Source organism: Oncorhynchus mykiss, chromosome 13 (assembly GCF_013265735.2).
Source record: "Oncorhynchus mykiss isolate Arlee chromosome 13, USDA_OmykA_1.1, whole genome shotgun sequence".
Lineage (NCBI taxonomy): Eukaryota > Metazoa > Chordata > Actinopteri > Salmoniformes > Salmonidae > Oncorhynchus > Oncorhynchus mykiss.
This window is the reverse complement of record NC_048577.1, coordinates 47,903,826-47,916,311: the sequence shown is the minus strand read 5'-3', so window position 1 is coordinate 47,916,311 and position 12,486 is coordinate 47,903,826. Positions and strand designations below refer to the sequence as shown.

At 45.4% G+C, this 12,486-nt stretch overlaps 1 protein-coding gene across 4 annotated transcripts in view; it reads right to left on the bottom strand.

Annotated features, from left to right (window-relative positions):
- Positions 1 to 3,863: 3,863 nt before the first annotated feature.
- The window catches only part of LOC110486607 (growth arrest-specific protein 7), a 37,043-nt gene continuing 28,420 nt past the window's right edge, over positions 3,864 to 12,486 (bottom strand). For all 4 annotated transcript variants that reach the window (XM_021558335.2, XM_036941324.1, XM_021558338.2 and 1 more), the window contains 5 exons: positions 11,929 to 12,057; positions 11,201 to 11,324; positions 8,018 to 8,097; positions 7,786 to 7,884; positions 3,864 to 4,924 (listed from right to left, as the gene is read on the bottom strand). In XM_021558335.2, the coding sequence (XP_021414010.1) occupies positions 4,811 to 4,924; positions 7,786 to 7,884; positions 8,018 to 8,097; positions 11,201 to 11,324; positions 11,929 to 12,057 (546 nt within the window). In that variant the 3' untranslated portion in view covers positions 3,864 to 4,810. The remainder of the gene's footprint in view (positions 4,925 to 7,785; positions 7,885 to 8,017; positions 8,098 to 11,200; positions 11,325 to 11,928; positions 12,058 to 12,486) is intronic.

The following is a 12,486-nucleotide window of genomic DNA, read 5'->3' as shown; positions in this document are numbered from 1 at the left end:
TCGGGTGCTGAGCCCATGCAGCTGGGAGGTATCCGCATCTCGACTAAGGAGAGGGAACGGAGAATCACCAACCGCCTCTGTCTCTATTGCGGTTCCGCTGGTCATTTTGCCACTTCATGTCCAGTAAAAGGCCAGAGCTCGTCAGTAAGCGGAGGGCTACTGGTGAGCGCTACTACTCCTGTCTCTCCTTCAAGATCCTGCACTACCTTGTCGGTCCATCTACGCTGGACCGGTTCGTCAGCTTCCTGCAGTGCCTTAATAGACTCTGGGGCGGAGGGCTGTTTTATGGACGAGACCTGGGCTCGGGAACATGACATTCCTCTCAGACAGTTAAAGGAGCCCACGGCCTTGTTCGCCCTGGATGGTAGTCCTCTCCCCAGGATTCAGCGTGAGACGCTACCTTTAACCCTCACTGTTTCTGGTAATCATAGTGAAACCATTTCTTTTTTAATTTTTCGTTCACCTTTTACACCTGTTGTTTTGGGCCATCCCTGGCTAGTTTGTCATAATCCTTCCATTAATTGGTCTAGTAATTCTATCCTCTCCTGGAACGTCTCTTGTCATGTGAAATGTTTAATGTCTGCTATCCCTCCTGTTTCCTCTGTCTCTTCTTCACAGGAGGAGCCTGGTGATTTGACAGGGGTGCCGGAGGAATATCACGATCTGCGCACGGTGTTCAGTCGGTCCAGGGCCACCTCTCTTCCTCCACACCGGTCGTATGATTGTAGTATTGATCTCCTTCCGGGAACCACCCCCCCCCGGGGTAGACTATACTCTCTGTCGGCTCCCGAACGTAAGGCTCTCGAAGATTATTTGTCTGTAGCTCTTGACGCCGGTACCATAGTCCCCTCCTCCTCTCCCGCCGGAGCGGGGGTTTTTTTTGTCAAGAAGAAGGACGGGTCTCTGCGCCCCTGCATAGATTATCGAGGGCTGAATGACATAACAGTGAAGAATCGTTATCCGCTTCCTCTTATGTCTTCAGCCTTCGAGATCCTGCAGGGAGCCAGGTTTTTCACTAAGTTGGACCTTCGTAACGCTTACCATCTCGTGCGCATCAGGGAGGGGGACGAGTGGAAGACGGCGTTTAACACTCCGTTAGGGCACTTTGAATACCGGGTTCTTCCTTTCGGCCTCGCTAACGCTCCAGCTGTCTTTCAGGCATTAGTCAATGATGTCCTGAGAGACATGCTGAACATCTTTGTTTTCGTTTACCTTGACGATATCCTGATTTTTTCACCGTCACTCCAGATTCATGTTCAGCACGTTCGACGTGTCCTCCAGCGCCTTTTAGAGAATTGTCTTTTCGTGAAGGCTGAGAAGTGCACTTTTCATGCCTCCTCCGTCACATTTCTCGGTTCTGTTATTTCCGCTGAAGGCATTAAGATGGATCCCGCTAAGGTCCAAGCTGTCATTGATTGGCCCGTCCCTAAGTCACGCGTCGAGCTGCAGCGCTTTCTCGGCTTCGCGAACTTCTATCGTCGTTTCATCCGTAATTTCGGTCAGGTGGCAGCTCCTCTCACAGCCCTTACTTCTGTCAAGACGTGCTTTAAGTGGTCCGTTTCCGCCCAGGGAGCTTTTGATCTCCTCAAGAATCGTTTTACATCCGCTCCTATCCTTGTTACACCTGACGTCTCTAGACAGTTCGTTGTCGAGGTTGACGCGTCAGAGGTGGGAGTGGGAGCCATCCTTTCTCAGCGCTCCCTCTCTGACGACAAGGTCCACCCATGCGCGTATTTTTCTCATCGCCTGTCGCCGTCGGAACGTAACTATGATGTGGGTAACCGCGAACTGCTCGCCATCCGGTTAGCCCTAGGCGAATGGCGACAGTGGTTGGAGGGGGCGACCGTTCCTTTTGTCGTTTGGACTGACCATAGGAACCTTGAGTACATCCGTTCTGCCAAACGACTTAATGCGCGTCAGGCGCGTTGGGCGCTGTTTTTCGCTCGTTTCGAGTTCGTGATTTCTTATCGTCCGGGCTCTAAGAACACCAAGCCTGATGCTTTGTCTCGTCTCTTCAGTTCTTCAGTAGCCTCCACTGACCCCGAGGGGATTCTCCCTGAGGGGCGTGTTGTCGGGTTGACTGTCTGGGGAATTGAGAGGCAGGTAAAGCAAGCACTCACTCAAACTCCGTCGCCGCGCGCTTGTCCTAGGAACCTTCTTTTCGTTCCCGTTCCTACTCGTCTGGCCGTTCTTCAGTGGGCTCACTCTGCCAAGTTAGCCGGTCACCCTGGCGTTCGGGGTACGCTTGCTTCCATTCGCCAGCGTTTCTGGTGGCCCACCCGGGAGCATGACACGCGTCGTTTCGTGGCTGCTTGTTCGGTCTGCGCGCAGACTAAGTCCGGTAACTCTCCTCCTGCCGGCCGTCTCAGGCCGCTTCCTATTCCCTCTCGACCGTGGTCTCACATCGCCTTAGATTTTGTCACCGGACTGCCTTCGTCAGCGGGGAAGACTGTTATTCTTACGGTTGTCGATAGGTTCTCTAAGGCGGCTCATTTCATTCCCCTTGCTAAGCTTCCTTCTGCTAAAGAGACGGCACAAATCATCATCGAGAATGTTTTCCGAATTCATGGCCTTCCGTCAGACGTCGTTTCGGACAGAGGTCCGCAATTCACGTCTCAATTTTGGAGGGAGTTTTGCCGTTTGATTGGGGCTTCCGTCAGTCTCTCTTCCGGCTTTCACCCCCAGTCTAACGGTCAAGCAGAACGGGCCAATCAGACTATTGGTCGCATCTTACGCAGTCTTTCTTTTCGCAACCCTGCGTCTTGGTCAGAACAGCTCCCCTGGGCAGAATACGCCCACAACTCGCTTCCTTCGTCTGCGACCGGGCTATCTCCTTTTCAGAGTAGCCTCGGGTACCAGCCTCCGTTGTTCTCATCTCAGTTCGCCGAGTCCAGCGTCCCCTCCGCTCAGGCTTTTGTCCAACGTTGCGAGCGCACCTGGAAGAGGGTCAGGTCTGCACTTTGCCGTTATAGGGCGCAGACTGTGAGAGCTGCTAATAAGCGTAGAACGAAGAGCCCTAGATATTGTCGCGGTCAGAGAGTTTGGCTCTCCACTCAGAACCTTCCCCTTAAGACGGCTTCTCGCAAGTTGACCCCGCGGTTCATTGGTCCATTCCGTATCTCTCAAATCATTAACCCTGTCGCAGTGCGACTTCTTCTGCCGCGATATCTTCGTCGCGTCCACCCGGTCTTCCATGTCTCCTGTGTCAAGCCCGTTCTTCGCGCCCCCGCTCGTCTTCCCCCCCCCCCCCCCCATCCTTGTCGAGGGCGCACCCATCTACAGGGTCCGTAGGATTTTGGACATGCGTCCTCGGGGCCGTGGTCATCAGTACCTAGTAGATTGGGAGGGGTACGGTCCTGAGGAGAGGAGTTGGGTTCCCTCTCGGGACGTGCTGGACCGTGCGCTGATCGATGATTTCCTCCGTTGCCGCCAGGCTTCCTCCTCGAGTGCGCCAGGAGGCGCTCGGTGAGTGGGGGGGTACTGTCATGTTGTCTTGTCTCTGTCCTTTCCCTTCACCCTGTCTCCCTCTGCTGGTCGTTGTTATGTTACCTTTTCTCCCCCTCTTTTCCCCAGCTGTGCCCTGTCTCCTCCTAACTACCTCGTCACCCCGTTCCCCACCTGTTCCCTTTTTCCCTCTGATTAGGTCCCTATATCTGTCTCTGTTTCTGCTCCTGTCCTTGTCGGATTCTTGTTTGTTTGTTTATGTGTCTCATGCCTGAACCAGACTATCATCGTGTGTGCTGCAACCTTGTCCTGTCCTGTCGGAATCTACCTGTCCATCTGAGCCCACGTATGTTCGTCATTAAAGTACTCTGTTTGTTAATTCGCTTCTGGGTCCTCATTCACGCACCATAACAGTTTATAACCTTGAGGCACTAAAAGGTGTTAATTGTAACATGGATCGTCGTCATCATTGTCTCACCACTGATCCAAAATAGACTCAGGCCTATGTTCCAATCTGCCACACGAGGTGACGTGTGACAGACATGCTGTTTCACAATCCTAAACATCTTACCCTATTCAACTTAGAGAGAGGTTGTTGTACATAAATTCATGTTCATGACAAACCTTAATAAGTTGATTCACTCTTGTTCATTGAGTGCAGTAACTTGGAGTATATACTTTCTGTAAACACATCCCATATACATTGTACTACAGTGCCAAGACAGCCATCATATTTCACAAATATGCACTTAACCATATACAGTAAATGTAAGATATTTTCCCAAAACATGCATATCTTGACAGGTAAAATGAATGGGCGTAAATATGAAAATATATCATATTTAATCTAGGATATCACATAATGTTTCATGTTCCAGTATCTAAAATAAAGTGAAATGTTAATAATTAGTTGTTCAGTTTATATGCCAACATTCTAAGGTTTTACAATGCATCCAATCTATTCCTCAAATACATAAAAATGTATCCTTCTTAATAGTGGAAACTTCTAATTTTACAACAGATAAAACCCAAAATAATTGTTTAAGCTTGTTTAGTGGCATTCATTATACAGAGTAAAACTATCAAACATTGTATTACTGTAACATGCTGGTATTTGGACTATTGGTCTCTTGTTTTTCCATTGTAGGTTCAAAAGCACTGCATTGGGAATGCTAACTTTTCTCCAGTTATCACTGAGTTAACATTGTGCTATTCTGATGTCATCATAGACAGACTGTACAGGCCTCACCTTATCCTGAACATACATGCACCTGTAGCTGTAGTTGGAATGTTCTGTGAGAGGCCTGGGATTCTGACAGTATGGAGGTGTTGCCTCTGGCTGCTTGAGGTACGTCAATGTAGTTGACTATATGTCCATGTCCACAGGGCGGAGCTCTCCGGTCTTGTGCTCCTGCACCCACAGCTCTCGGTCTTTGGCTGGGTCCACACTCTGAAGCAGCTGATCCACTGGCTCCACCGTCTAGACAGGGTATCAACACATAAATCTCTTGCCACCTTAGCTAACACTATCAGAAAATAACTCTTCCCCCGGCGCACGCACGCACGCACGCACACACACACACACACACACACACACACACACACACACACACACACACACACACACACACACACACACACACACACACACACACACACACACATCTCATAGACAATGTAAATGCTTAGAGAACTCATAGATGCTCATACAGAACACAATGAGGGGAGAGACAGTCACTTCTATCCATAGTGGACAGGGTTAAGCGTACTGTTTCTGGAGACACATCGAGCTGCCTTTTGCTAATACAACTGAAGGCAAAGAAGTGTGCCAGCGGGTATCAGCTGAGCTTGTTATAGTGGCCCTCTAAAGGACAACCTCCTTATTAGGCTGATCAGTAGTGTGTGGCACCTGTAATTGGCCTTCACCATCACCCAAAGTGGCACTACCCTTGGTACAGGACCCTCAATGTCTCGTTAGATCTGCAGGTGTTTGCACCTCCTAAATGAGGAGAGCATCTGGGTTCATTCTCCCTGTTCAAGTATGGCCCAGTGAAACAGTCAGCAGGGGGTGATAACAGCAGGTGAAGGTGTGACAGAGGTATGGTGATCGAGTTTGGAGGCAGTGAAATCCTTTTAACTGTTTGGCCAGCATTTTCACAACAAACATGCTTACCAAAACGTTGATCTGAGTACATTGCACAAATCCTTTGTATTGGGATACTTGATCTAGAATTGTTAGCTCCTAACAAGGATCTGATTTTAAAAAATCAACATACACCACACTCCAAATGACCTATTTCACTGATGACCATTCTGTTTTACTGTAGCGCTATGCTCTCCAAAATACCTATTTCACTGATGACCATTCTGTTTTACTGTAGCACTATGCTCTCCAAAAGACCTATTTCACGGATGCCCATTCTGTTTTACTGTAGCACTATGCTCTCCAGATGGTAACCATCACACAAAGTGCAACCTATGTTGTATATTTAATTATTTAACATAACAGTTCAAAACAGCTCATCAATTAACTAGGCTGACCATGGCCAGTCTGGTCTTACAGTAACATGGTACATATAAATACAGGACACTCAAATTAGTATGATATGTTACGTTTGGCATGGTATCATAAGACAGAAGGTTACGGGTATAACGCGAACGCCTAGCAATCCAAAGTTTGCATACTCGAATCTCATCACAGACAACATTAGCATTTTAGCTCAATAGCAACTTTGCAACTACTTACTACTTTTTAGATACTTTGAAACTACTTAGCACAGGGGTCTCCAACAGATCGATCTCGCAGCCCATCTATGAGTAGCTCGCCAACAATTCTGAAAGTACATGCATTTTTCACGTTCCACCGTAAAATGACAAAAACAAATCTCACAAGTATCAGAGACCGCAAGCTCCCAGCTACAATCTAATCAACGCAACATTGACATTATCCCACAATTGGTTAGCCACTATTCGTAAAAAAAGCCAAACCTAACACGATATCTGCCAATTAATTTCTTACATGGCAGAAGTACTGTATATCATGAGTAAGTATATAATTTGTGTCTATTATTTGCAAACGTTACCATTAAATAAGCATCAGTAGTACAGAACCATTGCTAGACCGGCACATTAGATGGCACATTGCTCACTCTCTAAACGCACAATTAAAGGGGAATTATACTCAAAAATCTAAATGTGTTCGTTTTATTCCAGACCAAAAATATAAGTTATTCTGTTGTGACTCAAAACATCCAATTTCGTTGTTTCTCTATGAACAAGTGTCATTTTGAAAGTGAAAAACAAAAACAATCTTAAAACAGGAAAAATAAAACTGAAAAAACATAATTTGGGAAAATTAGGTATATTGACAGAAAACATAATGCACTACTTTCTCCTGTACACTAAGGTCCCAGGGAAGAGATGGAGGGGAGAGGAGAAGAGAAGAATGTGACTATTTTAAAGCTAGGAAAAAAATGAGTAGCTCGTGACATGTTTAATTTTTTAGAAGTAGCTCTCATGCCAAAAAAGGTTGGAGACCGCTGACTTAGCATGTTAGTGTAACAGTATAGACTCTACATCTGTCCCCTTGCCCCGACCTGGTCGCGAACCAGGGATGCTCTGCACACATTAACAGTCATCCTCAAAGCATCGTTACCCATCGCTCCACAAAAGGGGAACCACTACTTCAAGGTCTCAGAGCGAGTGACGTCACCGATTGAAATGCCACTAGCGCGCACCACCGCTAACTAGCTAGCCATTTCACATCGGCTACATTAGCTTTAACCTTCCCTTAACCCTAATCTAACCCTTAAACTAACTCCTAAAACTAACCTTAACCCAACTTTAACCCCTAACCATAACCCCTAGCCTTAGCCACCTAGCTAACATTATAATTCATCATTCTTAACATATCATACATTTGGCAAATTTGTAACATATTGTACAAATTGCAATTCATCACATATTATACGAATTGTAATTCGTAACATATCATACGGATGATGGACATCTACAAATTAACACATACCATACAAAACGTAACATATCATGCTAATTGGGGTGTCCCATATCATGCTAATTGGGGTGTCCCATATCATGCTAATTGGGGTGTCCCATATCATGCTAATTGGGGTGTCCCATATCATGCTAATTGGGGTGTCCCAGATGTACTTTTACTATGTTACATCAAGGTCGGTTACGGTGACCATATTCTACCCTTGAGTCCAGGCTGTCATGACTGACAGATTGGTTGTCTGACTCCAGCAAACAGCCACATGTTCTGTCAGGCTGACTCAAGGGAACAGCCACTTGTACTGTAAGTGAAATGGACACATGGCTCACACTTTGGTTGAACATGTCAGTTTCATGTCGCAGTGTTGTGTACTGCCGTAAATCTTGTCGTATCATCTCCACCCTCTCAACCTCAAGTCTCTCCAGCTCCTGAAGAACAGAGGGAAATACATAGACAAAGGAATCAACCTCACTGCCAAAACAAAGATAACGATGAACATGATCAGCTTTTATTATTTGTTATCAACAATGAGACTATGAAGAGTTAGTTCAATTGTATTACCAGGCTTGTGGTGACCATCTCCTCAAACCACTTGGACTGGGCCCGGTTGTACAGGTCCACATTGTGCATGAGTTCATCACCTGTAGAGAACAGATTCAGAGTGGTCATTCAACACAGTGTATTTGACTAGGAGGTAATACTCAACCAATCAACATTAAGTTGCTGGTATACATGTGCAGTTAAATTGAGGTAGTTAAATATGAAGTACTACCGGTTTGAAGTATTTACTACATTAAATGTAGGCCCTAAATGAACTTATGCATGAGGAAAAGTGTGCATGAACTCAGTCCCTATGTCTCCAGCAAAGGGCACTCAGTAACCATGCCTGTTGCAGTGTGAGACAACAGGCTACAGACAAATTCCTTTGTCCTGTTACTATGGAGAACCAGCCCCATAACATTAAACATGAAATAAAGGGACTTTGGAACAATGGTTTCCGTCAGCCACAATGGTGGTCATGATGATAGATGGAATATGAAAATGTATGTCATTTTTGTTTAGTTATTAAAGGTTAATAGATGACGTTATTACGAAAACATTGTAACGTGAAGAGTTTTCCTAGTATATGTTTGATGTTTATACATTGTACATTGTGTGGAAAATGTCCAAATCAAAGGGACTGTTTTGGTAAAAATGAAAAGTTAAGTTAGTTGTCTAAAATTGGATTTGAGAAAAACCTAGACCTTGCTCTTAACTAGGTACGCCCAGAGAATTGCCCTAAAGGCAGTTACGCCCACTTCTGACCCAAGGGTATAAAACCTGTGAGTAAAGAATTTACAGAAGACTACGTGACCCAAGCTGCAGCCAAGGTCTAAAAAGTCAATGAACCCAGAACCCAAGCTACGGATGAGTAGCTGTGTCTAAGCGGGTGAATTCAAGCCGGACCCCCTTAGCATCCAATCCCAGCGAATCGTGGTATCTAAAAGGTTTCATTCCTATGCTGTGAGCTCTGAGCTGTCTGTCCCCGGAAGACCCCTTCCATAGCAAGGATGAGGGAGCAGACTCCTAAGCCAAAAGGACACTGACATCGTGAGGACGACCAGAAAGGCGCGCCGTAGAAGTGCATCATCGAGCAGCCAGAACGGTCCACGTGGAGGATCCACAGATAACTTCCCCACGTAACTACATCATTATATTCTGACCCATAGGAGCGGCAGTTTGGGACAAGGCTAGGGTTAGAATAGCATAGCTGACAAATTCACCCACATGTATATTTCTCTCGTGTACTTTCTTTTTTCTCTCTCTTTTGAAATCCCCATTGTGGGTAACACGCGCCATAGTGTGTTGGCCCATTATACTAAGTTCTAGTCAATGGCCTACAATGTGTTTTGTCTATGTGTATCTTTCATCATCATTTTAGCTTTGTAGTAAATAACTATTCAACTAAGATTGGTGTGGTATGAACTCATTGGTGAGACCCGGGTCCGTGCAGATTCACGAACTATACGACGTTCAGAACGAGATTTGGGAAATAGAATCTCAATAAAAACTATTTTTCCCATAGTGCCCCAGGTTATTGAGTTAATAATTGCTTGAATCAGTTAATCACGCAATTAGAAACTTTAATCATTCGATGAGCAACAGTCGTCACATTAACTAATGCAACATCATGACAAAAGGGTGTAAGAAACAACCTAAAACAAAACTACAGAGGAAGTTATTTTACAATCGAGCCTCTCCAATAATAGCACATCTCAATCTATATGGTAATGAGGCCAGGGTTTTTAATGACATTTACCCCTGTAAAAAGGGAAAGACACAAGGCAGACGTCATCTAAAGCGTGCCTAACGGGATCTATTGATTAGAGCTGTGAATTGAGACTAAGGATCTGAGTGGGAGAGAGAATGAACAAGATGACGACTTTTATTGATTTATTTTTTCACGCTGGCTTTTTCCTCTAAAGTGTGTGCATAGTTATGTATGGAAAAAGCAATTACAATCTTGGCACCAGAGCTATTTGTACCATCATACTACCTGGAAGCCAGAGAAATGGGAGCCCCAGGCATTGTACTGCATGGCTGATCATAGCCTCATGTTATCTGAATTAAGCATATTCACTATGATTCCACATTCAAATATAAATGCAAAGCAAGACGTGTTTGTCTCCTAAGCACATGATAATGCAATGTTTTTGAGATCCACAGTACAACACAACACACTGGAAAATATACTTGCAGTATAACAGATGGTTTTAAGTATAAATTAAGAGACATTGCTCAATATTTTGACTATGCTAATTGCTTAGTATCATTACATTACTATTGGCTGCTGTTGGCAGTGAGCTTTAGTGTTGTCGGCCTCCTGTCTGAGCTCTCAAACCCCATCCATGTCTGACTGAAGCCTCCCACAATCCCTATCTGACTGCAGCACGGCCCCACCTCACCCCCTCTGCCTCCTGCTGGGGAAAGCATAGTCTTCTTAGGCAACACAGTCTGGGAATCCACCCCAAGTCGGAACCCTGAGCATGTGAAACATATCTGCACTGTCCGCAACCCTGTCTCTGCTCCATTTACACAACAGGCCCGGCCATGTGATCCATGTTGCCAGATCTGACTGTTTGGGATGCCTGGCTGGTCCGGATGGGACAAGTCCTCCATTGATACCCTTGTTCACTGTGACCAAAAGATTAGCCCTGGGGATTGTGGGTAATGGTCCTCTCCTAGCCGACTTGTTATCCCACCACAAAAATAGATCATATTCCATGTTGAAATACTACTGGCTCTCTTTTGCAATGTTTTCTGGTGTTGTGCCAGGGGGTGCTTCCCTCAACAGAGTTCTCCCTCTGTCGGCTATGCCTCTTGCTGCTTATGAAAACACTACCACAACTTTACACAATGGCAGCACAACATCACAAGGGTAGGCAATTTGCGTGCAACGCAAGAGTGGCCTCAAAAGGGGCTTACGCAACATAAAAGCCGCTGCTCAGCGATACAGGGCTGATTTATCAAGAAACACAGCTGTGGGTGAATTGAACGGCTCAGATTTGAAAGGAGAGAGGCAATTTGTCGCCTTTAGAAGTACACTGTGGTAAGTTAATAAAAAGCACACCTGAGAATGCAGCATGCTTTGGGTGCATGTTCTCTCCTCTCTGGGGGTAGAATCGGCACCGCTATGCTGGCGTTTCATGGAACTGTGACATGCGGGTGCTCTACATATGATGCAATGTGTGTTTAACCCCTGACCTGCTTGTGTGGATTTCCGCCGGGCCTTCTTGATGTCCTCCTCGTGTTTGTTCATGTGCTTGATGTCCAGCTGCTGGGTCTTCACTTCCAGATCTTTCTGCCTGTCTGCCAGGGCTTTACGGGCCTACAGCAACCAAGCAGCAGTGTGAATACAGAAACAATATGAGTCATTTCATGCTAATCCTCAGATCAACTGAACCTACAACTATTACCACAGTCATGGCAGCCCTTTCATCTCGGCTACCTATTTCTCCACTCAAATCCCGGCCTCATCCCTTAATCTATTCTTATTTCACATCACAGGATCTTCCTTCATCTCGTCTGTTGATTGCAATTCTCCAATGTCATGATGTAACACTGTTGGAAATGTAAACACAGCACTTGGCAGGCACGAACCGTAAACCCACAAAATCTCCTGTGTTTAATGGATGCCAACTAAAATAAAACGAACAGGACGTTATGATCGATTGATTAATCTAGTCTATATGATTACCATGGGGAGAAAGATAGGCAACAAAAAGCAACAGGTTTTTCCTGAGCAGAAAAACAGTTCATCTTAAAATACGGTGAATGGTTTCAATAGTCCAACAGAATAATGCTGTGGTGTAGTCAGATCAACCCTAAAACACTTCTTCTGACATTCATTTTGGATAATTTAAAGCTTCTCTAGGAAAACCTGAATTGTAGGACAAGGATTATAGGATGCTTTGGTATAGAATGGTCCATACCTTCTCCACGCCTGCATAGCGGCTGGCCAGCTGCTTCCTGAGGTCTATGATGTGGTGATCGTACTTCTTCAACTCCTTCTTGAAGTTGTCTCTGAACGTCAGCAGGGGCTTCTCCACCTCACACTGGAGCTGAAGAGGTACAGTTATTACAGTTGTAATTGATATGTACTTATATGTAACTACACTGTAACTACATTGTATCTGCCTATCTAACTACTATATAAATACACCGATTTAGAGTCCTGGTAGTCCTATACAGGATATATGTGACCTAGCTGCATAAAGCATGGATATAAATAGTAATGAAAAGTGCACTTAGGCCACTATATGTTCAAGAGGATTTCTCACTCTTCCACACGTTACCTAACCCCATCCCATCAGCCGGGGTGTCTCCGAGCTCACAGGAGAGGGGATCATGGCGGGCTGCATGTCCGCAGCCTGGGGCTCATCAGAAGACACCACTAATTAATCAGACAATGGAGGCTATGTAAAGCTTCAAGGCTACCTCTGCTTTATATTAAGCATTCTTAAGACCCAGTAGAGTTGTTTTCTTCACTG